Genomic DNA, 25,797 nt, shown 5'->3' on the forward strand with positions numbered 1-25,797 from the left:
ACACTTTGCAAAACCATCCGTTTGAAAGAGAAGCTTAGTTACATGAGACATTCATGTTTTCTCTTTCATGTTTTTACAATCTTCACATATCCAAAACAGTTATACCAGCAGTTTTGCCAGGGCCAAGTTGTATATAAACATCTGAAATACATGTATCTTCTTGTCTTTACTATAGTGCCCACAACTACTCTGGCAACTTTCCCAACTGCAACAGCCACCAGCACCATCATCGGCACCCTGCCCACTGTCACTGCACCAACGACCGGCGTTGTCACCCAGACTGGCGTCGTCACAACAAAGCCTACCTCCTTCACCACGCTCATCGCTGGTGAGACTAGCACTGCCACAGTACCAATTGGCACAGCAACTGCGACTGTCACTCAGTCCACTCTGCCTACCGTCGTGATGACCACTGGCAAGGTAAGATACTAAGAATTAAAGTCATATCAAAAAGAAATTTTGTAAAGCTAGCTTTGATGAAGCTAACTTTTAGCTTTTATGAAACTTTTAGCTTCATCATATAGACAAGACTAGTATTAGATTCTGAATAAAGAGACTTTTTTTACACAACCATTGCTTCTATTCTCACCAATGTTTTGGTGACCGTCTGTCACCTTCTTTAGGTAACCGAAACGTTGATGAGAATAAAAGCAATGGTTGTTCAAAAAAAGAGTCTCTTTATTCAGTGACTTACCAACCTGTTGAAACTATTCACGGAAGTATTAGATTCTGTTTGTGTTTAGTTACTCCACCAACTTCAATATACCAATAAAACTAATTGTACATGTTTTCCAATAGCCAATAACTACAACAATGGCCACCAAGCCAACCACCGTGTCCACGACCACCAAGCCAGCCGATGTGGGTCTCACCACCGCGGGCACTCCCGTCCAGAGCGACCAGTGCGTGATGTACGAGGACACGACCTTCCAGACCTTCGACAACACCCTGTACGAGTACCCGATCTGCAGCCACGTGCTGGCCAAGGACTGTACTGGTGGACTCTTCCAGGTCATGGGTAAGTTCTACTTTCATGTCTTTTTGGATGGCATTATGCAATCGTACATGCCTTTTGTATAGTTGGCTTTACTTTTAACAGCAATATTTAAGTTTAACTCAAAGTACACATAGACTCACTTCTGAAGTGAAAGTTGTTTCCAATTTTTGTTGTGTCTTAGAATTGGTGTTAATATTGCCATATGAGTTTGTCATACATTTCTCACTGCTAAAAAATTCTGTATTTTTCTTTCCGTGTTTTATGAACTTTGAACATGTGATTCACTCTTCATCATCTCGACAGCTGTCCTGGACTGCACCGGTGTTGACAACCGCCTGCTGTGCCGCCGCGGTATCGAAGTGGAGATCGGTGCTCACACCTTCTTCTTCGAGCGCATGAACTACTTCAAGTACAACGACAGGTATGTCATAGCACACAGTGTGCATTCTCAGATATTTCTTAACTCTAATTACTCTGCCAGTACAAAGCTAAGTCTACTTCTGCTAATCCTTACCTATGTGTCTGATTCCATTGAATTTGTAAATGTAACTAACAGTTTGTTTGTTTCTTTTTTGATAGGTTCGTGAGCTGGACCAACATCGATGCCTTCAACCAGGCTCTTTCTGCTGATGGTATCCACATCCAGAAGTACGGTGGAGAGATCATCGTCACCACAGACATCGGAGTCACCATCAGGTGGACCGAGCGCTACGAGGCCAAGGTATGTAAACAGCCTTGAGGTTACTAAAACCTGCATATGTTGCTGAAATCTCAAATTCTATTACATAATATACATAATTATATTATGGCCTACTTTGGTAGATATTGACCATAGTAAAATCCTAATTGGTATCAGCCCTACAGCCCTATTAGCCTCTGCGACATAGGGCACATAGCTTTTCAGAATAATGATGCATTTAACAGTCAGAAGTTATATTATGTACTTTTAGGTACTTTATCACCACATGAATTAATAAAGTTCCTGCAATTGCAGCCAATTTTTATTCAAAATGTTGTTACACGAGTCTGAAGACCTTGTTGCATGACTGTTGTTTCATCTCCCGCCTCTTCTTTTCCTCCCTCCAGATTGAGGTGACCCCAGCCCTGCACAACCAGCTGTGCGGTCTGTGCGGACCCAACAACTACGACCCCACCGACGACTTCATGATGCAGTCCGGCGTCCTGACCTCTGACGTGACCGCCTTCGGAGACAGCTGGTCCACCGGAGACAACACCTGCCCCGAGGCTGTGGCTCTGCAGAGCTGCCCCATCGAGATGATGGTGGAGGCCCAGGCCAAGTGTGACATCCTCAGGTCAGTCACCCCACCACCTGTCAATCAACCGCACAACCTGTAACCCAATACTCATGGGTTACACCCAGGGGTGTCTTCAAAACTCGTCTTTTGATCCCGGGATGGATGTTTGCTTGTTGGGATGGGAAAAAAATTGTATCCCGTCCATCTGAAAAAGCTTAACTTAATGACATGAAACTGTTGAAAATGCAAACAACGAGTGTGTGAGAAAATAAATTTAGGCTGGATACAGCCCAGGTTACACTCCTGTGTTCCGACACTCCTAACAAAGAGATGTCGGAACATAGGGACATCACTACATTGTACATTGGGGCATCAGAACATAGGGCCATTTGTCTCACAACCTACATTTTTGTATCAGCTATTGCTAGACCTAAAATGCCCGGATATTATCATTACTGACTAGATGCGTATTGCTTCATCTTCATCTATCATATAAGCTCTTACTTTTATGTTTTCTTAATGGTTTTTGTAACTATTTCCCTTCAGGAGTGATATCTTCTCTGCCTGCCACCCATACATCGATGTGGAGATCTTCCACAGGCTGTGTATGTCTGACGTGTGCCAGTGTCTGCAGTCCGACCTTGCTGCCCAGGTATAAATATGTCATAATATGTCTTTTACTACTTTCACAGAATCTAAGGCAATGCTAGGACTAGTCATATAAGATTTTAGATGTGTGATCTGTGTTTAAAACTTGTAAACCTGTAACCCTTTGCTTCTATTCACTTATAACTGTGAACTTTTCAGTAACTAAGTCATTATATAAGCTTAAATTTTTGTACACATATTATCAAGCATACTAATTTAGCAATTGCATAGTTCCACATGGTAGCATCCCTGAAATTGTAAGTACATGTAGCTAAGCAACACAAAGGCAGAGAGTGGATTTGATGATACCATGATTTACTCACCAGGCTGCCGGTGTGGCTGACTGTGAGTGCGACGCCCTGTCCGCCTACAGCCGTGCCTGCGCCCAGCATGACATGAACGTGGTTCTGGACTGGAGGAATCCTCTGCGCTGTCGTAAGTACTCCAGACTGTGTTACTACAGATATCAATGTCTCTAACAAAGCCATTAGAAAACAAAGTAGTACATTAACTATAGTTTAAACTAAAGCTTGAATGACAAAACTATATTGTGGTTAAGTCATTGTTTGGATTACAATTTGAATATGGCATTGTTGCACAGATTGTTTCTGTAGATTTATTGTCAGGAAAATGTATCTGATTTTAAAAAGAAAAGGCTCTGTGTTAACGCAACAAGAGAACATTGTAGTAGAATTATTGTGAAGAATTATCTATGGCATTGCAAATTATAGCATGCCTGTATCTGTCAATTTATTGTCTTTAAGATATATATCAATTTAAAAAGAAGAGTTTCTCTGTTAACATGACAAGACTATATTGTAGTAAAGAATCTGTAGTAAAGTACTACTAAAAAATTAAAAAAATTACTGTAAAGAATCACTGATTGTGTGTGACGTTAAGGATTGTGGCATACCTGTTTCTTTCAATTGTTATGAGGAAAAGATATTGATATATAGATTTTAAAAGGTTGTGTGATACTAACTATTTCATACTGCCACAGCTGCCGAGTGCCCACCGGGTATGGTTTACCAGGAGTGTGGCTCTGCCTGCCCGTACACCTGCGCCAACATGCACGACCCCACCCACACCTGCGACCAGCCGTGCGTCCAGGGCTGTGTCTGCCCCGACAACATGGTGCTGATGGGAGACGAGTGTGTCAAGCCTGACATGTGCACAGACTGTAAGTTCTTACGCAATCCTTACAACTTTCAAACATTGCATATAGATAACTACATATACTTAGGTTCAACAAGGACATATAGTTCTTACAAAATACTTCTTACCCTCAAAAACATTACCTTATGATAACTACATTTTATTTACTTAACCATAGTTAGTTTAGGAATGACTTATAAAAAGAGCAAAGCTGACATGCGCTCAGACTGTAAGTTCTCACACAATCTTTCCAACTCTCAAACTTTACTGATAGTAACTGTATAAGCTTGATTAATTTTGTCAAGGATGAATAAAAAGTAAACCTGTCATATGCACAGACTGTACATCCTTACACAATCCTTCCTACTCTCAAACATACCCTATAATAGTTTCATTATCTCCAGGGTAATTTTTCTCGACATCATCAAGATACATTTTAGCTTAGCAATTATATATAGATACAGAAGATACATGTATGTCATTCATATACTAGCATATGAAGTCTGTGTCATAAGTTAATTCTGACTTAAACTTTCATCTCCCAGGCTTCTGCTATGGCTATGGTGATCCTCACTACGTGAGCTTCGACGGCACCTACTTCCCCTTCCAGGGTAACTGCACATACGTGCTGTCCAGGGACATGACCACAAGAGCACATGACTACGAGGTATGCTTAATATGCTCTTCTTTTTCTAGTTGTATTAATAAAGATCTCCCTTTCAACACTGTGTTTAATGTTTTGCTAACCATTGAAAGTACAGCTTACTAAGAGTAATACCAAGGCTACTCAGATGTCATTACAGCCATTTTCATGTGAACCTCGCCTCACCTTACCTGAACCACCACTTGAGTATCAGTAACAAACCTGTGCCCCCCTCCCCTCTCCAGGTTCTGGTCCACAATGTTGAGTGCCACTACCAGCAGCGTGGAACCTGCACCAAGGCTGTGACTGTCCGCCATGCTGGCCACGAGGTCACCCTGATGAACGGCCGTGTGGTAAGTTTGACATTCCCTTGAAAAAAAGGTTTATTCACTTTTAGAACCAGATTAAACTGCCCATGGTTATAACCTACCACTTGCGTACATTTAGTACAAGGCGTGTAAGACCATGTTTATCTGAATTGGAAGCGTTTGTGTCATGCAACATCTCTCCTCTGCTTAACCATCTGTCATTAAAAACATTTTTGTCATTAAAAACATTTTTAATGTTTTGTTACTCAAGTCGTTCATCTACTGTTTTACATGGTTCTAAGTTTAAATCTATTGCAAGACCATTCCCAAAGCCTAATTGCAAACAAAGTAAAACAGTAGAATACAGAATTGTTATAAGCTCACATCCACTAATTCCAAACCTGTTAAGGCTAACTGTTACACATATAACTTGTTTCCTGATGCTTATGTTGACTCAAACCCTGACAGGGAACAATAGTAAGTCTAAAACTTGTCCTGTGTCCTGTTGTGCAGGTTAAGGTTGACGGTGCCTACTCCCATGTGAACTACAACGCACCAGTGACCACCCAGGGCATGGAGGTGCGTCTGGCCGGTCTGCAGCTTGAGCTGAAGATCCCCACCCTCAACATCATCGTCACCTTCAACGAGATCAACCATGGTTTCAGCGTCCAGGTGCCAGTGTCCCGCTACTACGGCCGTACCGAGGGTCTCTGTGGTACGTACATGTGCCTGAAGTGTGTTGTTGATAATGATATGTCAAACACTGTGAATAATGTGGGAGAATATTTCTCTAATGGTAATGAAGATTGATCTCAACCCATTCTTTTCTTGATGCTTCTGGCCATACAAGATGTAAATGCCAAAGCATGTAGTTGATTGCTGAACACAATGTTACTGACCTATTCAGTAGTACCAAAATCCAACTAAGACAAAGTAGACTTGATGGTGGAAAAGATTTTCTACAAAAGTTTAAAATCTCCACTTCTTTTTAACTTTCAGGTCCATGCGACTACAACCAGAACAACGACTTGACCATGCCTGACGGAGCCATCTCCAGCATCCCTGATGAGTTTGGCTTCAGCTGGCTCACAGGATTCCCAGGTACGAAACCACTTCTGCAATCAGTACTGTTTACATGTGGAACTTGCCTACAGGTTTTACACTGGTTTGATGATCAAAAGATGACCCTAATTTGTATTTGGTTTGGCTTACATGTGTAGAAGTCTTCCTAAAGGGTTTTTTCCTGGTTTTGGAGTTTGATAGCTTTATAGCTTTTCCATTGGATGTCAAATGCTCAGTGAAGGAAATTTGACTTTCTTTAACTTTGACCTTATTCAAGTTGCAACAAGAACAATACACTAGGCAGCAGGCTAGAAGGGAGAAGTTAATCATTAAGTAGACCTTTAAAGTATTCATCACAAATGGGAGTAAGAAACAAGGTAAAACGTCTACAATGTCTAGTAGTGACAAATATTGATATGTCCATGTTGGTACTACAGGTGGTATCCCAGAAGAACCAGGCACCCTGCCATACGAGCCATTCCAGGGACCAGACGAGCCCGTCACCGGTACCCCCGAGGAGTTCTGTCAGATCCTGCCCGCCACCTTCCCGCCAAACGGTGTCTGCGATGTGCCAACCGACCGCTGCGAGGTACGCTCGTGTGCTATCTATGGGGAAGCAGTGTATCTCAGACTATGAATAAAACTTTTTTGTGATAATACATTCATACATGTATGTAACGGCCAGGCTTTTGACATTTAAAGACATCACTGGAAGTAAAAAACCTGCAGGATCTTTAACATTACAATTTCAGAAATATCATGTGACAAAATTTTAAGCAAACGTACAGTCATACAACTGCAGTTTGTAGCTTGGGAAGCTTTGAAGACCCACTTGGTCTCTTTTATCAACCCATTAGATTTTAGAGTTTCCTTGTCATGTGACAAAATATCTTTCATAGTAATAAATTGCAAATAGAAATCAACCAAATTTTGATGCCATGTCAGCTGTCCATTTCATGTACTTCATTGGCTTGTGGACATAGATTATAACTGACCATAAAATGCTTTTTTCCATGGTTCAGGTGATCCGTGGTCCACTGTTCGAGGACTGCAACCTGCTGATCAACCCCGACACCTTCGTGGAGGCCTGCATCTTCGACGTCTGCAACTCTGACCTGGACACACCCGAGGACCAGGCCTGTGATGCCATCGCTGCCTACGCCCAGATGTGCCTGATGCAGGGCATCTGTGTCGACTGGAGGGACGACAGTCTCTGCCGTAAGTTACCAGATCAATGGGGTCGATTTGTGATTACTTCTACTGGCAGCATTTCTTTTCCAAAGTTCGTAAGCCTAAGTTGTCCTGTTCCAGTAAGTTATAGCTAACACCCTTTTGCAGAAGTCACCAGGCAATGGTCTATTTATCTCATTATTGTCATTTTGAACCAATTGTGCACTCAAAAATTCTTGATGTTGTCATGTCTGACACTGATAATCGAGACAAACAGGATTTTGATAAAGCAGTAAAGCTAATGTGACATAATTGGACCAGTAGAGATATTCTTCCTTATTGATTAAGTACATCTGTACAATGCAATATGCATAGCCAATGATAATCAAAATTCTATTCTCTCCCTCAGCGATCCACTGCCCGGCACCAATGGAGTTCACCGAGTGCGGCACCGGCTGCCCTGCCACCTGCGACGACCCCACCGCCCAGAACTGCGACACCACCCTGCCTGGCTGCTACTGTCCTGATGGCATGGTCCTGCATGAGAACCAGTGTATGGCTCCAGAGGAGTGCCGTAAGTAGCCCATATCTTACACTGTACAGCTACAATACAATCTGGATGGTAGAGTTTTATTTTACACAACCAGTTGATATTACCTGGTGACATTTTGATGCCTATCAGACATCTTTCTCATAGCTTCTAACTGGAATTCTGCATTTCTGCAATTCTGATATTTGAAAGTGAAATTCAGCTGATATGAACTATAATTTCTCTCTCCTCACAGCTGTGTGCTTCGAGAAGGACGGCACTGGATACATGGTAAGAGACTCTTGAATGTGTTATTTTCTCTTATTATCTTCAAACAATGCACCCCTAAATTGTTCAGAGTAGATATTTGTGAACCTTGAAGATACATGTACAAGATATCAGTGTACCAAGCATAGATATGGAATTGTTTTCTAAGGAATGTCCTGTCTTGTCCCCCAGCTTGGTGAGACCTGGAACCCAGCTGGTGACGTCTGCACCGTCTGCACCTGCGCGGCTGCCGGCACCATCACCTGCTCTCCCAAGTCCTGCCCGACCTCCACCACACCTGTCTGCGGAGATGGCATGAAGGTCGACACTCTCCTGACTGACGACAACTGCTGTAGCATCGAGATCTGCACATGTAAGTGTCAATCAAAACTCTACAATCAGAACAGCTGAAGGATCACAAGCTCATCTTCGTAATGGCTTTGGTTTGGAACAACAAAGAAATTTAATAAACTGTTACATGTAGTCTTTGCTCTATATTTACTGTAGATATTCCCATCATGACATTTTGCTCCATAGTGGAAATTCTACAGAAGACTGCTTCATTATTGTGCATATCTCTTTTAGATTACTCACAATGGTGACCTTAACAGTAAGGTAGTGGGTTTCTGATTTATAATTATTGTTCAAGGTATATGCTATAGTATATGACATTGATACATACATAAATTTCTGTCATAGTTTGATGTCCATCCAGAAAACCAAGATTCAGACCCAAGAATGTAAACTAATGGGTTATCCTTTCTGTTCTCAGTGTGTCTGGACTCTGACTGTCCGTTCCAGCCTACTGCACCTACCTGTGCTCTGGGCGAGACACTCATGGAGCTGTACTCTAGCGACTGCTGCAAGAACTACACTTGTGGTGAGTGGACAAGGCATAATACTTTCCAACTTGGTGTAACGACCACTTGCACAAGACGACCATCGCCTCAAGACAACCTCTTTTTGATGGTCCAGAAATTTTCCCCCTGTACACACAAGCATTAAGCAATATGCTGAGGGCAAACACCTATTTGGGGCTGCAAGTGTATATTGCAGAAGATGACTGCACCATTTTCAAGGTTGTAGCGCCATTGATATTGAATAACTTGTAGAAGATAAAATTGTACCTCCAAGAATATATCCTTGATACAGTCAACACTATTGTCTGAAAAAACACTTCATGCAGAGGAAATATGGTCTGCAAGTCTTACACATCTTAACATCTGATGAATATGACATTGTGATAACTGCTTCCATCACTTTTCAATTATCATCCAAGAAAAGAGAAATCTTATTAACAAGTTCACGTAGTAAGTGTTTATTCCTTTGTTTTCCCAACGTAGTCTGTGACGCATCCAAGTGTCCTCCTGCTGACATCCCCAGCTGCGACGCCACTCAGGGCCTGACTCTGTCCGTGGACAACACCCAGTGCTGCGCTCAGTACTCATGCGGTATGTACCATTCCTGCTTCTGTCTGAAAATGTTCCCTTGAGGAATTTGTCATTTTTCTCATAGGCCCAAAAAAATTGGATGCAGATTTTTTAATGATTGGGTAAAGATTTTCCTTGCATTGATGAAATTTATTCCAATCTTCCCACAGAGTGTACCACACCGCCTGCTGTACCGACCTGCCAGCCGGTAAGAACATCATCCATCTTTTGTTCCTCATAGCACATGTAGATAATGAATATGCACATTTATACCTTATATCATCATCTAACTATGATATACTGGAAAAACTCTGTAATGTTAACTGTAGTATATGTATAGCTTTCCGTTTACTCCCTTTGTTCCACACTGACTACATTTAGCCCCAATGGGGCATGAATATGCAATAAACTTCATTGTCATTAAAGTAAAAATCTGATACAAATTGCATCAGAAACAGTATAATATGTACAGTATATTGCAATAGGTGAGAAGAATTTTAGTTACAATTTTGCCTTATTACATAATGGCCTAGTGTTTCTGTGTACTTAACTGTTTTCTCCAACCCTCCAGTTCTTTGAGGTCCAGGCTACAGGCGTCACATCCTGCGGATTCTCTACCTATGACTGTAGTAAGTTTTTTTGGATGATAACAGTCTTTTTGCTCACATGTGGTTTCATACATTTGGGCATTATTTAGTTATCCATTTGGTGCCATCATAAACCAAAGTTTCAAAATGTTTACTTATAAAATTCCAGGTATAGCATTTTCATATTTCTCTAACTTGAAGTTGCAATTACCATTTCTCCAGGACCACCACTGTTTTTCATGCATGGTTTCGTACATTTGGGCATTTCCTTACAGTTGTCCATTTGGTGCCATCATAATCCATTGCCCTTAGAAATAAAGCTCTGTTTGAAATGTTAATATGCCATAATTTCCATGATAATAAAATTCCAGGCATAGAATTTTTATATTGATAATTTCTCTAACTGAAAGTTGCAATTACCATTTCTCCAGGACCACCAAGTGAGGGCTGTGTGCATGACAACCAGCTGTACACTGTAAGCAGACTTCTTTCTTTACTTTATCTTGTGGTAAAAGAAAAAAGTACTTCACCATGATAAGCATTGTTATGTATCTGCAATTAACTCAGAAGCTCTATTGGTGCTACATGTACCTACATGTACCTATCCTGACAGCATGTAACGCTTGTTCACCTTTATCCGTAGGGTAACCTTTATCCGTTCCTTTTTAAGAACAATGTATTTAGGGATATCAAGTTGACAGAAGGTGGTTTCAAACTGCAATATTTTGAAAATAGTACAATTTGAAACTGCTGTACCATCCATCGACTTGATACCCTTTCGGAATGCCCTATTTAGCGATACAATGGATATAGGTTACCCCGCGGATAAAGGTGAACTAACGTTATGCAAAGAAATCAACATTTTTGTATATTTTACATATTGGCCTACTTATTGTAATAAAAAAAGACAAAGAATAATCTCATGAGTGTTCATGGGTGCTGGTTTCTCTAATGTTCCTTTTGGACTAAATTTTGCTCTTTGTGCACAGCTTGGTGAGATGTGGGCTCCAGACGTCTGCACGGTGTGCCGCTGCAGCGAGCAGGCCAGCGCTAACGGAGAACACGAGGTCTTCTGCGAGACTCAGAGATGCCCAACTGCCGCCGACTGTCCTGCAGTAAGTATCTCTGAAATCAAAACAGATCCTGTGTCTGTTCTCTCTCTGTAGATGTCCCTGATTTGTATTGCTTAAACTAGTTAAAGTATTCAACAGAAAAAAGTAAATCTGATGGTTACACCTTTGATGTTTTGCCACTATATCTAAATTAGACAAATTTGCCTGAGATGGCTGGGTCAAGGACTTTAAGAAAATTTTGAAAAATTATGACATTTGACAAGCTAATTGGACCTTACAACTCATGTCTGTTTGGTGTTTCAGGGCTATGAGCTGGTGATGATTGGTGGCGAGTGCTGCGGTGAGTGCAGACAGACCCACTGCTCTGTCCAGATGGACGGACAGGATCAGCCTCAGCTCTACGCTGTAAGTACATCATCAACATGCTCTGATACAAACCATTGTCAAACTACAGCTCTCACAAGTTAACGTTCTGAAGTGATTGGTCATCAGTATTGATCCTGAAGAAGGCAACAGTGGTCATTGAAAATTTGGTCTTAGTTTAGCATTGTACTATAATGATTACTACCAACACAGATGAGCTTCAATGATAAACTACAGCTAGTATACAGTCCAACCTGTCTATAGTGACAGCTCAACTGGCAGCAGTATACAGTTGGCAACTGTAGGCAGGATGCTTAATAAGTCAATGTGAAAATTTATCCTTTTGCAGAAGCAAAAGCTTGTACAGGTTTGACTATTAATAGTATGTTTCTATATGAACCATGAATAAAGAAAAGTGAATGAATGTCTATAATGAAGCTCTGCCTGCCTGCTGGTACTTAGGCCAGGGACTGGCCCCTTGCTCCTCTCCATCAGGAAAGGTATTAAAAATATTAAATTTTAGGACACATTTCACTGTACAAAAAATAATCCATGCATGTGTTTTCCCCAGGTTGGAGAGACCTGGACTGTGGAAGGCTCCTGCCCGCAGGAGGAGTGTGTGTGCATGGAGCAGTACGGCCGCCCGTACACAACATGCAGCACCACAACATGCCCAGACATCACAGGCTGCCCACAGGTCAGTCACCACAACATTCTCACTTTCACAAGACATAGATGAATATTGTGTTTAGGAGGCACCTTAAAGATTGGTACTCCCTCAATAGTATAGTAAGTGGTAATTGTGTATTGAGAAATTTGTATCCCTACAGTAACTGTTGCAGCTCAAAGTCTGAATATTACTGCATATATATAAATTTAAAACAGGCAAATCATAAAAATAGAAATACTTATAAAAGTAGTACAAATAGCACAAAAAGGTACAAATATATATACATAAATATTGACCATCAAGTTCTTAAGATGGAGAACATCTTGTAACTTTTGACTAAATCCCATTAGAAACTTTGTGTTCTGTACTGATGTGTTTTTGTTGCTCTGTTCTTACAGGAGTTCATCGCTATGGATGAGAATGGATGCTGCCAGATCTGCCAGGGTACGTTTCCAAAATTCCATTTTCTATGTTCCTCACTTGTCATTTTCAATGTCTTAGAGTTAGACCACACAAATTTGTTATTCAAACATCTAAGGGAAAAGACTCAGCTGACTAAGTTCATTCCCTGAAACTGTGCATACCAATTTGAAAGTACATGTCCTTCTCCTCATGTTCTTTTTATCGAAGAAAGGACAAGAGAAATTTGTCTTGCCTCAGCTATATAGCACTGAAATAACTCAAAAGTGAAATGAACAGAATATTCATAAGATTATCTTTATTGTGTTTATAACAGAGACCAGCCACGGCTGCAGTGCTGTCCTGAAGGAAGGTCATCCACAGAAACTCAAGGTCGGCATCTGTGAATCCATCGTGGAGGTCAACGTCACCGAGTGTGAAGGTCGCTGCGGCTCCTCTACATCTGTGCTGTTCCCAGACGACTACTCACAGGTAACCTCAACACTCCGGATAGGATTCTAAAGACTTGTCAGAGTCAATACGAATTATCTCCTGAATTTGTCTGGACTGATTGCTGTAAGGATTTCTGAATTATACTGAAGGGGCACTTTCTATGATAAGCCATGCAAGGATCCAGTTGTCTGGATTTTTACTGAGATCTTTTGCAAAACTTTTAAATGTGTCAACAATAGCTTTTCTTTAGTAATAGTAGCATTTCTTTTATGAGAAAATTGGACTGAAAAATGGCCAGCACAATGTCGAACGAGTCATTTGGGTTTTCACAAGCGTTAATCGACTGCTTGTTTTTCTCTTCCCGCAGCCTCATACATACCAGGAGAACTGCAACTGCTGCAAGCCGACCAAGACCGAGCGCCGCCAGGTGGACATGGTTTGCGAGGACTTCACTCAGGTCGTACACGAGTACGACGTGATCATGGAGTGTTCGTGCGAGGCCTCACAGTGCGTCCAGTGGTCTCAGCCGTAGTCTCCACATGGCAATCCTACAAGGCAGCACCACGATCGTTAATATAGTTAATATTAGTAATTCCTCACCGTAGTTTTCCCTTCATTGTCATTTTCAAGTATTCCCTATATTTGCATTTTAAAGCTTCCTCCATCGTGTTTTAAGCCCTACAAATGTTCATCACAACGACCTGCCTTTTGAGGGGCAGAAAAAAAATATAAGTTTTTTGTTGTAGATATTCAAGAAACACCGGTAGATTTTATGTTGAACTATTTTGTGTTGGAAGTTGGCAAAAACTGTAATGTAGCGCATAAGAACAAACCGTGTTCCCAAAAAAAGAATTGGTGAGGAAATAGAATGAATATGAATTTATGCAAACCAGTGTCTGTCATTTCTGCGTTGTCGAATTCAGTGTTGTGAAAATGGATGGATGGATGGATGGATGGATGCTTGGATGGATGGATGGATGCTTGGATGGATGGATGGATGGATGGGTGGGTGGATTGATGGAAGGGTGGATGGATGGATAAATGGGTGGGTGGGTGGTTGTATGGATGGATGGATGAATAGAGGAGGGAGGGATGGATGTAGGGAGGGAGAAAGGGATGGGTGGACAGATGGGTGGATGGACGGACGGACGGAGGGAGGGAGGGATGGATGGTGGGAGGGTGTGTGGTTTGGATGGATGGGCAGGTGGACGGACGGACTCCCTTAATGTCAATATATATATATAGAGAGAGAGAGAGAGAGAGAGATAAAAAAATAAAATGATGCTTAATAATGTGTACATTGATTTATTCTCTGTACCCATATATCTATTTGATGAACGGAACTAGCTGAGAATCAGCCCCACAGAAGAAAAGTTTTCTAGTTCCCCTTTGAGACACTACTGGTAACTTGCCTCTTTCCTTTATTGTTTGAAAATTCTAGATGAAAGCAAACACAGACAAGGTTTAAGTAGTGATTGTTTATTTCGTTTCATACCATTGAAGCTTACCCACATGTACAGTTGTAAAAAATCCAAACTTCTTGTGTTAAGATTATTTACTACAAAAATAAGTCACTTCAAGCAATAGAAAGATGTCATAATATACCTTCATCACGCAAGAATATTGAAAGAATGAATGAATGAACACCTTTATTGTGCATTTTTGCCCAACTGAGCTAACTACAGGTCACAACAGAGACAAGATATACATAATAGTATCATAGACCTAGTCTAACATAGAATATTGTCATCTACATCTACGTGAAACCAAAACATAGTGACTAGTCCTCTCTAGTGTTCACCATGATACACAATCTTCTGGACGCCCATTGCTTTAGAACGCGATAGGTTTGCGGTTGTAGAAAAACTGTCCCTGAGACTCCTTGGGCTTGATGAGAGACAGGAAAATTGCCGTATCTGCACCTGGGGAGAAATACAAAGATACGGAGTGAAATGGCTATAATTTCAACTTTATATACGCCACTATGATGATCAAGATTACCACTTGAGCGTTTGGCAATGCAGATCTCAGATTTATTTACATTACGAGAAGTAGAAAGTATCAAAGATTGTACAATCTGACAGTCTGTTAATACTAGAACCATCCATACCTTCAGCGGCAGTCCTTGGCGCTTTGGCACCTGCCATGTCTGTCTTGCACCAACCAGGACAGAGCTGAAACAACAAATTCCGAAAAGTGATAAGCGTCACATAGAAATTGCAACAAGGTGCAAAAACCCACCTAACCAATCCAAACCTGTACTTAAACGTGCTGTCAATAGCATACCCAATAATACATAGACACGAGGAAACGTATGAAAGGAAAATATTTCCGTGAATAGTTTTACTAGGTAGTAAGTCATAGAATTTGGGCAAAAAAAAATCGGGAAATTGGCCAGGAGAGTCAGTCCACGCTAAGGTAAATGTTTCCCCTCCGGCTGGCCAACTCGTCTGGAAGCAAAACTCCCTTGGCAAATTATTTCATATAACGGCCAGCGTAGTCAGTCTGGTAGAGACTAACGGAAAAGGGGTTGACGACATAACACGTCTCTTTGCACCAGTTCAATAGTGGCATAATGTTGTCCTTACACAGTTGACCAGGATGTCCTCTCTGGAGTCCTTCCCCATCTCCCGAGCCTGGATAAACGTCAGGACTGTCACGCCGATCTTAGACATGCCGTACGCAGAGTCAGCGAAGCCATTCTCCTCATGCTTCCCTGCCTTCGCGGTCCTGTAAAGTGGAACGATATACAAAATATGATATTGTTCTCATTTTTGTCACCAAATGTCGATAATACAGACAGAAGAGTTCACAATCAGGCTCTGACAACTAATTCAGTGTCCTGTCGGAAGGGTGGCCTGTGAATATATTCAACTTTCCACTGAACATGTATGTACAGTAGAAGCCGCTTAATTGCACACCCCATTTGCCAGCGTGTTTCGTGCAATTATCCAGGTGGTGCAATAATGCGAAGTTATCTTGCTGGACCGCACTGGTTTGGAATTTTGGGGTTCCCTGCAATTAACAGAAGTGTGTGGTAATCAGTTGTGCAATTAACTGGCGTCTACTGTATTGCTTACGTCCAGTCTCCTACGTTCAGCCATTCAAATATTTCACATACTCACTCAATGAACTTATTCAACAACTTCACAAGTTCTTCCTCCTTAATGCTCCTGTCCCTGAAGCGGGCCTGATGTTCGGCACTGCACTTCTTTATAGCCATCTGACTGACTTGGCTGGATACGTTCACTACCCTGGGAATAGGATTCAAGGTAATCTTCCTTAATATATCGTGACAGGTAGTGATATGAACGGACAATGCATGACTAGTATAACACCCCCAGTTACATGTTGTTTCCATGGAAGTATCCTGTTTTACGCATTACTCTCTCAAATCTTTTCCCCCGTCTAATCCCATAACCCATTCAAACTTGGTGGCAAGCTGCGACCTTAAAGGATAGGGCTGAAGGATAATGTTGATTTTATATATTCGTCATCTGCGTCTTTATTATATATCAGTTTACATGAAATATGATAGCTCCACCCACCTTCCATGGGGCCTGATGATTGGCAGCAGAGCTTTGCTGACAGCCATGGTTCCGAGGAAGTTGATGCCCACTGAGTCCTCGGCTTGGGTCCCAAATGGGGTCGTGGATGCAGCCTTGGAATAAAAAATGATTCAAAAAATGGAAGGTCACATACCAGGGGGCCCAAAATCGACCTTGCCCTTCGTCTTCCCACCCTCTACCAACATACCAAATATTATCGTAATACATCCAGATTTTCTAGAGTCATGCTGGCAAAACACAAACAGGGCAGACACACACACACACACACACAAGGACGCACCAAAACCTATACCTCCATTTTTCATGGAGGTAACAAAACGACATAATCAGTTCGGGGTATACGCCTTCATCCGAAATCTACTGGGACTGCAACAGTATGCCTACTTTCAGCTCACCAAGTCTATTAAAGAGGGGGATTTTAAATCTCAAAACTAGGAATACGAAACGAACCTTGTAAGCAAATCCTGCATTGTTGACCAGCACGTCCAGGCCCCCGTGCTTGTCCTGCAGATGCTGCTTCAGTGCCTGAATACTCTGCTCATTTGTGATGTCCAGCTGGTGGAAGCTGGGGTTCAGGCCTTCAGACTTCAGCTTTTGGACAGCCTCCTGTCCGAGTTTCTCATTTCGAGCTATGTTGGAAACATTAACGATAAGACATCAAGACCATGGCACGTCCAGGTCAAAAGATATAAAAAACAGAAGTTCTGCTTCAGTACCAAGGTCAGATACCTGGAGCTCAAAATCGACTCTGACCTTTGTCTTTCCAACACCTACCTACGTAACCAAATATCATCATAATCCATCCAGAGGTTCTTGAGTTATGCTGACTACAAAAATCACACACACACACAGACACACCCAAAACTATATCTATTTTCCTGGAGATAATTAACCAACGAACAAGGTAGTAAAGACTTTTCCTGATGTTAAATTCCACTTTGCATTGGCTGATTCAAATGATAAAGAACACCAGCGAGATATTACTCAAAGAACTACATTTTCTTTGAGTTTGTTCGACGATGCAACCAAGGTGATGCTTTAAGTTAACTAGAAGTTCACCATTTTCCCGTGGCAACCTATATCCGTTTTTACTGAACAGGGTATTCATGGATATTAACGTTAAATCGACGGACGATAGTTTCAAATTGAAATGTTTTCAAAATATTACAGTTTAAACCCACCGCCCGTCTACCTCGTATCCCTTAAAACCCTATTTTAAAAACAACGGATTAAGGTTACCCCAACGGATAAAGGTGATGCTTACCTGTTAGGTAGACGATCCCATCGAATTGTTTGCACAGTCCCCGCACTATCTCCAGCCCAATGCCTTTGTTGGACCCGGTCACCTGGTGATGGGGAGGTGATAATCACTGCATTAATCAATTAGTGCTGATTTCTCAATATCTCACAATCAACGTCCTGCGCGTCCTAGAGCGTCCTGCACTAGGGAGGCAACCAAAGGGGTATAAAAGTAGGAATGGTCAGATTTGCATGCTTGAGAAAGACGACTTAAGTCGAAACCGGTCGAATACCGTTTCTGGGCTGTCATTTTCCAAAAGCTACGAATGACACTGCGTTTAGTGCCTGGTAACCTTTTAGAGTCGTGCAGAGAATAGCTCTGACTTCAAACAAAACCTCAAGCAAAAATCTGCAGTAAAGGAGAAAGTTTTAAGTAAAGCTTGATTCCCAATGCGAAATCATGTCTTTAGTTATTGAACTTACTTTTTGTGCATTTTGTTATCTTCTAACTCATACCTTTACGTATTACGCAATATCCGAATTATAAAAAAAAATCGGCGAAAATAATACAAAAGTGTCGCAGTGAACGAACCCCGCAATGCCGCACCGATACCTGAAGTGCAGTGAGATACCACCTTAAACGTTACCCAGGGGACGTTTGCGCAATGGCCGACGGGAGTTCATAAGTCGTGTACTGGACCAGAATGCGGAAGTAAAGTTAGTAACTGTGTAACCGTGACTCAGCACCTTGCCTCACTTGTGTATTAAACTAGAACTAGTCACGATTGGGGACGTGTTTTAAACAACAAACAATATGACCTACTTTTCAGCGTTCTTGCCATAACACACAGAATTAAGTTTGTCGTTACACTAAAGAAGTTACCAGCTACATGTAATTACGCCAATAATACAGGTGCATCCTCAGTGGTAAACCAATGACGTTATATATAACGTTAAAGTCCTTGGGTAAAACACAGCCCCACATGTACAGATTTGTTAAAAAAAACGAAATGTTAATGATCAGATTCAACTGGCTTTTGATGTATGTTAAGAAAACCATGTGCACAGAAAAGTACCAATGCTGCACATATAGATTTGTCCTACTGACCTCTCGGTGACCTTAGTTCTACATTCCGAGGTAGAAACACTTAACGTTACGTCACTTGTACCCCTGGCGTGTATGCCGGACTGGTTATAACTTAGGCAGTAATCACAGCGTACCATTAGCAATAACATTAAAAGACGTTACATGTATCACATCAGGACTTTTATCTTCTCATAGACAGCATTGTAATATTAAGGCAAAGTACATTAACGTTGTCATATCGCTAATTTGATTAGTCTCTATTGCAGGCCTTGCCGGAAGCTATATTTGTTGTTGTTGAAGCATTGTTTCTCGTTGCCGGGTTTTGAATGCTTGTCTAGGTCTGATATCTGTCCACTGCACACGTACACTCGCAGGTGGTTTCATATCTCGGTCAACTCTGAGAGCCCGGAAAACTACACGTAACTGTTGCCTGAATATGAGAAAGTGGACCGATAGGGTCTGCATGCAACGTTTATAATGTATTTTGGTATCTGCTACGAGGTGAAAGAGAAAAATACATGCTACTCACCACGGCTACACGACTCATTTTGGTTCACAAGGAATTGACGGAGGTGCTTTGGTATCAGGTAGGTTCGACTGGGCTTGCTACTTAGGCGCAGTGTAAACACCTCATCGTGATGCCCTGTGTCCGGTACAGGTGCGCATGACAACAGCACACATGTTGGTGCATGGCGGTTTTTGCAAGTCATGGAGGTGTTGTCGGCTTTTGTTTGACGGGGCCACAAATATCAAGTTTCTTTCTCCTCGATTCCTTTGTCTCATATCTACTACCTCTGTCAATAGTAATGCCAAAAGTACATATTTATTTTCCACATGTATTTTCTCTTGGGGTATTCATGACAATAAGGTCCTCATTTGCATGGGTTACCTATCATCTTCTCCACTTGCATAACACATTTAAAAGTGGGGTTAAAGTGCCACCAACTGATCAACGGGCCAGGACCTTTTAGCCTAGCGGTTTAATAGTGCGTTGCGTTCGTGAGCTGGCGGGTTCGAATCCCAGGAGCCAGGAGACTGTACTACTCGCCTCTTGTGCTTCAAGGGTTCACAAGTTATTCCACGTTTGCAAAAATTTATCATCTAAGAAAATAAGCCTATCATCGCATTTTCCCTCTCTTTATTTATTTATTCCATTTCTGTATTCTTTTACCAGGGTAAGCTCCCGTTACCCATCAGAGACTAGCGCTGCTTTTCAGGGAGGCCCTAGGTACAAATACAAATAATACCTACATACAATACAATATTTAAAGAGCACAACATATCGTCAAGTACAAAAAAATGTACTACGTAAATGAAGCCCTGATTGGCATAACCCCATTTGCCATTTACACTTCTTTATTTGCCATGCATTAGGGCTGCGTGTGAGAGCTAATCCTAAGAAAACAGTGCTGAAATGTCCCACGACGAAGAAGATTAATCTACGGTACCGTAAGATAGTATCAAAAGCTGGCAGAGAATCAAGCAGGACTATGACTCTGTATTCTATCGGTGGAGTAGTTTTCCTGTTATCATATCACTGACGAAAACTGTTGGATTCCAGTTGAAACTGTGACCGTTTCCAAAACCACTGTATCCAGTTTAGTGTATAGGCTCTATCAGTCTATAAAGTTCAGCTACATGTGCAATGTGATGCAAAGGTATTTCCTTTTCCTTAGAATGGTATAGATTTGCGGTCATGGAACATCCGTCCCTGTGAGTCCTTAGTGTTGGGTGGGAGGAGGGCCAGGAACACAGCGGTGTCTGCACCTGCGGAGGGGGAGGAGTAGTTACATAGAGACAGTTAGACAATAAAATCTTCAGTTTTACAATGTAAGTTCAAAGCTACAAATTGTCATATCTAACAATGTGTGCTAGGAGCAGCATTTTTTAGCCAGGTGAATACAACCTAGGTCTAAATTGTGACACATATACATAAACAGCTTTAATACTCTAAGATGATGTCTATGTAGAAATAGTCCTACCATCAGCAGCACTCCTGGGGGGTCTCTCCCACCCTGTCGTGTCACTCTTGCACCAACCTGGACACATCTACAGACAGAAAGACCAACTTGAACTTTAACGAAACCAGGTACAAAGTAAGTCTTAGCAAAATGGGAAGAACAGAGCTTCCGTCAAAACTGGAGCCTTTCATAATCTGCATTGTATTGTCTATTACTTGATCCTTTTTCTTTTGTCATCCTCAATGATGATTTAGCATGGTACTTATTCGTGTAGCTATTTAAGTACGATACAGATTACTTTTGTTATTGTCATTGTTATTGGGTTACTCTCTCATCCCAGACAGGGGCTAAATTGCGAGGAGCCAACAATAAGCGGAACTGAGTCGCAAGGGTCTGGAGCAAACTGCCATTCTGCGCCACTCGGGTGATCTCAAAACGACAGTATCCTTACACAGTTGACCAGGATGTCCTCTCTGGAGTCCTTCTCCATCGCCCGAGCCTGGATAAACGTCAGGACTGTCACTCCGATCTTAGACATGCCGAGCGCAGAGTCTGAGAAACCATTCTCTGCGTGCTTCCCTGACTTAGCCGTCCTATGGAGACAAATTGAAGAAGGATAAATAGAAATAGCCAATACAGTTACTATGAAACGCAAGAAGCAGGTAGTACAGTCTTTTGACTTCCGAGAAGTTCCAACCAACGACGAAGTCCCGCGCCGGCATCTCATAAACTCAACGCACTATCCACTCAGGACTAAAAGGTCCGGACCCGTCAGTCTGTTCAGTTGGTGCTGGTTGAACCCCACTGTTTTTTTAGATTTTCATATTTGCCCTTGAATCTCCAAGTTCAATATCCCTGTATGGCACATTTTGCCATTACTTACAGGGCCAGCATGGGGACCACTGAAAAATCGAGTAGTATGCATATGGTCTTCTGGCTCTCGGGATTTGAACCCGCGCAAAACCCGAGCCACCAGCTCACAGGCCCGCTGCACTAATCAGTGGGCTGAAAGGTCCGGACCAGTGGCGCTTAAACCCCACTTCTACTACAAGTCTGTAGCTTGCTACAACCTTAGCGCATAGCTTAGCAAAGGTAAATTTTCCCCTACATGTACTCACTCGATGAACTTGTTCAATGACATCACCAGTTCTTCCTCCTGGATGTTCCTGTCCCTGAAGCGGGCCTGCAGTTCGGCACTGCATTTCTTCAGAGACATCTGACTGATTTGGCCGGACACATTCACTACCCTGGGGAATAGGAATAAAAGTCAAGGGTACACTGTACTACAGGGCAGCACAGTTTTGGATGTTTCTCATGTTCTGGACAGGAAAAGTAGAAGTACAGGCTATGTTATTCTCAGCGGTCTTGTAACTTGCAGCTGGCGATTCACAACATTCTAAGAGACAATGCCAGTAAGAAACACTAGCAGTTTTACAAATTTAAGCAAAGGCACTGTATAACTGATATTAAAATAGCAAAATTACCCAGGGAAAAGAGAAGAACACATCATAAATTTGATGTTATCCAGTAGTTCAACACGTGTTCAGGATTGGGTGAGAAGCTCGAGGGTATTACTTTTAGTCCCACAGATTTTAGACTAAGTGCATATTCTAAAGAAGAAAATATGGTGAATCCAATTTGCATTCTTGTCTTTAATGTCTGCAGCTCATCTTCCAGGTAACTGCATGACTGTTGATAGCTCCGCCCACCTTCCATGGGGCCTGATGATTGGCAGCAGAGCTTTGCTGACAGCCAGGGTTCCGAAGAAGTTGACGCCCACAGTTTGCTCCACCTGGGTTCCAAACGGGACAGTAGAGGTCGCCTGTGAAAGGAAAGATACCAGGCATCAGAAACACAGAAATGGAAAAAATGTAAAATACATTGGACTCATTCCTCAACCTACTGACATGTACGCAACGAAACCTGGTCTGGCTCCAGATCTCGTAATGAGGGACTTCTGCGGTGCGAAAGGTGTCGGCAGCTTAAGGAATGTCTCAAATCTACTTGACAGAAATGATAAAAATAATTTGATAGGTTGCTTTTTCACCAATCATCATCATCCGGGCGTGCTGGTTGCACGGATGGCCATGACTCTCTCTCTCTCTCTCTCTCTCTCTCTCTCTCTCTCTCTCTCTCTCTCTCTCTCTCTCTCTCTCTCTCTCTCTCTCTCTCTCTCTCTCTCTTTTCACCAATACATTACAGCAAACGATTTCAATGAGGGCTTTTTTAAAAGTAATGAAAAAAATAACCGGTTTTAAAAAAGCCTTTCATAGACAAAGCAGTTACTTCTTTAACCTCATTGATTGGGCAAAGGACATACATGTACATTGATTTTTATCATCATCATTATTTTCTTAAAGTGACATACAAAATTGAAAAGAAAAATAGATTACCATGTAAGCAAACCCTGCATTGTTCACCAGCACGTCCAGGCCCCCGTGCTTGTCCTGCAGATGCTGCTTCAGTGCCTGAATACTCTGCTCATTTGTGATGTCCAGCTGGTGGAAGCTGGGGTTCAGGCCCTCAGACCTCAGTTTTTGGACAGCCTCCTGTCCGAGTTTCTCATTTCGACCTATGTTGGAAACATATAAGAAATCAAAACCATGGCACATCAGTGTGATACTACTTAAAGAACTACTTTTTTCTTTGAGTTGATTCGATGATGCAACCAAGGTGAAGCTTTAACTCCAGTTCACCCTTATCCTAGGTTACCTTATAGGGTAACCTATATCCATTGTTTTTACTGAACATGGTATTCATTGATATCAATCGACGGACGGTGGTTTGAAATTGAAACGTTTTCAAAATATTACAGTTTGAAACCATCGACCTGATATCCCTTAATACTCTGTTTTTAAAGACAACGGATAAAGGTCACCCCACGGATAAAGGTGAATTTTACCTGTTAGGTAGACGATTCCATCAAATTGTTTGCACAGTCCCCGCACTATCTCCAGCCCGATGCCCTTGTTTGACCCGGTCACCTGGTGATGGGGAGGTAATGATCACTGCATTAATTAATTGGTGCTGATTGCTCAACATCTTACACTCAACTTAGAGCGTCCTGCACTAGGGAGGCACAGAAAGGGTATAAAAGGAGGAGTGGTCGAATATCTGTCATTCTTGGGAAAGACGAATAACGTCGAAACCGGTCGAATGCCGTCTCTGGGCTAGCTGTCATTTTCCAAAAGCTACGAATGACACTGCATTTAATGCTTGGTAACCTTTTAGAGCCGTGCAAAGAAGAGCACTGACTTCAAACAAAACCTAAAGCAAAAACATTGGTGTTAAGCAGAAAATTTCAAATTCCCAATGCGAAGTCATGGCTTTAGTAATTGACCTTTAATTAATGAATGAATGTAATGTAATGAAGTGTACCCTAGTCGATCACTTATTGGTATAACATTGCCATAATGTGATACCATTCTGTCATTGTGTAAGATTCATCGTCAAACTTTTACGTATTACGCAATATCTAAATTATTTTAAAAAATCGGCGAAAATAACACAACAGTGCCACAGTGAACGAACCCCGCAGTGCCGCACCGATGCCACAAGCGCAGTGAGATACCACCTTAAACGTTCCCCAAGGGACGTTTGCGCAATTGGTGACGGGAGTTCATAAGTCGTAAACTGGACTAGAGTGTGGAAATTAAGATAGTGACTCAGCGTCTTGCCTCACTTGTGTAACTAGTCACGACTGGGGGCGTCTTTTGTCTCCTTTTTAAACAACAAAGAATAGTGTTTACTCTTTAGCGTTCTCTAACACACAGAATTTCAAAAGCTTGTCGTTACGCTGGAGACGTTCCCAACTAATGACGCCTAAAATACAGGTGTGTCCTCAGTAGTAGACACAGATACAGATTTGTTGAAAAACTCGGAACGAAATGTTAATGATCAGATCCAACTGGGTTTGATGCATGTCAAAGAAAACTACAGAAAGATGCCAATACTGATACTGAGTCAGAGTATATCAGTGAAAGGCGAACCTGAGCACCTATAGATTTGTTCTACTGACATCTTGGTGACCTTCCAACATTCAATCCAATTCATACTTTCCAAGGTAGAAACACGTAACGTTACGTCACTAGTACCCCTGGCGTGTATGCCGGACTGGTTATAACTTAAGCACGGTAGTCACAGCGTACCATTAGCAATTATATGTTGTACATGTACATGTAACGATACATGTATCACACCAGGATTTTTTATCTTCTCATAGACAGCATCGTAATATTAAGGCAAAGTACATTAACATTGTCATACCGCTAATTTGATTAGTCTCTATTGCAAGCCTTGTCGGAAACTATATTTGTTGTTGCTGAAGCATTGTTTCTCGGTCGTTGCCCGGTTTTGAATGCTAGGTTTAATGACTGTCCAGTGCACTCGCAGGTGGTTTCATACCTCGGTTAACATTGAGAGGCCGGAAAACTACACGTATCTGTTACCTGAATATAAGAAGGTGGCCCGATGTAGTTTGCATGCAACATCTATATGTGCACTGTATTTTGGTATTTCCTACGAGGAGAAAGAGAAAAATGAACGCTACTCACCACGGCTACACGACTCATTTTGGTTCACAGGGAATTGACGGAGATGCTATGGTAAGCCTCAGGTAGGGCCGACTGGGCTCGCTACTCAGACGTAATTCAAATGCGTAAATAGTAATGTCCTGTGTCCAGTACAGGTGCCCATGACAACAGCACACGAAACGTTTGTGCATGACGGGTTTTGCCGGTCATGGAGGCGTTGTCGGCTTTTGTTTCGGGGCCACAGATATCAAGTTACGTTTCTTTCTCCTCGATTCTTTTGTCCATATCACGGTTACTGCCACAAGTACATATTTAAATTCCACATGCCTCGTGTTTTCTCTTGGCGTATTCATGACAATAAGGTCCTCATTTGCATGGGTTACCTAGCATATACTGTAA

General features: G+C 41.9%; 3 protein-coding genes across 22 annotated transcripts in view; 1 reads left to right on the forward strand and 2 right to left on the reverse strand.

Moving 5' to 3' along the window:
* The window catches only part of LOC118423973, a 115,639-nt gene extending 101,740 nt beyond the window's left edge, over window positions 1–13,899 (forward strand). For all 20 annotated transcript variants that reach the window (XM_035832320.1, XM_035832319.1, XM_035832329.1 and 17 more), the window contains 28 exons: window positions 176–420; window positions 799–1,018; window positions 1,301–1,418; window positions 1,577–1,718; window positions 2,084–2,310; window positions 2,800–2,905; window positions 3,228–3,336; window positions 3,902–4,081; window positions 4,602–4,723; window positions 4,945–5,052; window positions 5,521–5,722; window positions 6,007–6,108; window positions 6,507–6,658; window positions 7,092–7,287; window positions 7,649–7,813; window positions 8,025–8,059; window positions 8,228–8,408; window positions 8,808–8,915; window positions 9,379–9,486; window positions 9,636–9,673; window positions 10,037–10,094; window positions 10,484–10,527; window positions 11,042–11,167; window positions 11,429–11,530; window positions 12,060–12,185; window positions 12,557–12,602; window positions 12,895–13,049; window positions 13,378–13,899. In XM_035832320.1, the coding sequence (XP_035688213.1) occupies window positions 176–420; window positions 799–1,018; window positions 1,301–1,418; window positions 1,577–1,718; window positions 2,084–2,310; window positions 2,800–2,905; window positions 3,228–3,336; window positions 3,902–4,081; window positions 4,602–4,723; window positions 4,945–5,052; window positions 5,521–5,722; window positions 6,007–6,108; window positions 6,507–6,658; window positions 7,092–7,287; window positions 7,649–7,813; window positions 8,025–8,059; window positions 8,228–8,408; window positions 8,808–8,915; window positions 9,379–9,486; window positions 9,636–9,673; window positions 10,037–10,094; window positions 10,484–10,527; window positions 11,042–11,167; window positions 11,429–11,530; window positions 12,060–12,185; window positions 12,557–12,602; window positions 12,895–13,049; window positions 13,378–13,542 (3,686 nt within the window). In that variant the 3' untranslated portion in view covers window positions 13,543–13,899. The remainder of the gene's footprint in view (window positions 1–175; window positions 421–798; window positions 1,019–1,300; window positions 1,419–1,576; window positions 1,719–2,083; window positions 2,311–2,799; window positions 2,906–3,227; window positions 3,337–3,901; window positions 4,082–4,601; window positions 4,724–4,944; window positions 5,053–5,520; window positions 5,723–6,006; window positions 6,109–6,506; window positions 6,659–7,091; window positions 7,288–7,648; window positions 7,814–8,024; window positions 8,060–8,227; window positions 8,409–8,807; window positions 8,916–9,378; window positions 9,487–9,635; window positions 9,674–10,036; window positions 10,095–10,483; window positions 10,528–11,041; window positions 11,168–11,428; window positions 11,531–12,059; window positions 12,186–12,556; window positions 12,603–12,894; window positions 13,050–13,377) is intronic.
* A 574-nt stretch (window positions 13,900–14,473) lies between these two features.
* On the reverse strand, window positions 14,474–19,599 carry LOC118423980 (carbonyl reductase [NADPH] 1-like). Its single transcript, XM_035832348.1, has 8 exons — window positions 19,435–19,599; window positions 17,844–17,925; window positions 17,030–17,208; window positions 16,559–16,671; window positions 16,136–16,264; window positions 15,599–15,740; window positions 15,121–15,184; window positions 14,474–14,932 (listed from the first exon to the last, which is right to left on the reverse strand). Exons 1-8 carry the CDS (start codon window positions 19,450–19,452, stop codon window positions 14,844–14,846), a joined length of 816 nt encoding a protein of 271 aa, XP_035688241.1. The 5' UTR covers window positions 19,453–19,599; the 3' UTR covers window positions 14,474–14,843.
* A 427-nt stretch (window positions 19,600–20,026) lies between these two features.
* Window positions 20,027–25,713, reverse strand: LOC118423979 (carbonyl reductase [NADPH] 1-like). The gene is made up of 8 exons (XM_035832347.1): window positions 25,420–25,713; window positions 23,769–23,850; window positions 23,260–23,438; window positions 22,576–22,688; window positions 21,985–22,113; window positions 21,318–21,459; window positions 20,888–20,954; window positions 20,027–20,672 (listed from the first exon to the last, which is right to left on the reverse strand). Exons 1-8 carry the CDS (start codon window positions 25,435–25,437, stop codon window positions 20,578–20,580), a joined length of 825 nt encoding a protein of 274 aa, XP_035688240.1. The 5' UTR covers window positions 25,438–25,713; the 3' UTR covers window positions 20,027–20,577.
* Between the last annotated feature and the right edge of the window lie 84 nt (window positions 25,714–25,797).

The sequence above is a fragment of the Branchiostoma floridae genome, chromosome 10 (assembly GCF_000003815.2).
Source record: "Branchiostoma floridae strain S238N-H82 chromosome 10, Bfl_VNyyK, whole genome shotgun sequence".
Lineage (NCBI taxonomy): Eukaryota > Metazoa > Chordata > Leptocardii > Amphioxiformes > Branchiostomatidae > Branchiostoma > Branchiostoma floridae.

Bases quoted from the DNA above. Each gene is read 5' to 3' on its own strand.
- LOC118423980 (XM_035832348.1), bottom strand. The intron at 16,672-17,029 runs GTTCGTTTCGTA...TTTTATTCCAAG, and splicing joins ATGCAGGATTTGCTTACAAG to GCTGCATCCACGACCCCATT. The intron at 15,741-16,135 runs GTGAGTATGTGA...TCCACTTTACAG, and splicing joins TTGTTGAATAAGTTCATTGA to GACCGCGAAGGCAGGGAAGC.
- LOC118423979 (XM_035832347.1), bottom strand. The intron at 22,114-22,575 runs GTGGGCGGAGCT...CCTATTCCCCAG, and splicing joins ATCATCAGGCCCCATGGAAG to GGTAGTGAATGTGTCCGGCC. The intron at 20,955-21,317 runs GTAAGGATACTG...TTCTGTCTGTAG, and splicing joins AGGACATCCTGGTCAACTGT to ATGTGTCCAGGTTGGTGCAA.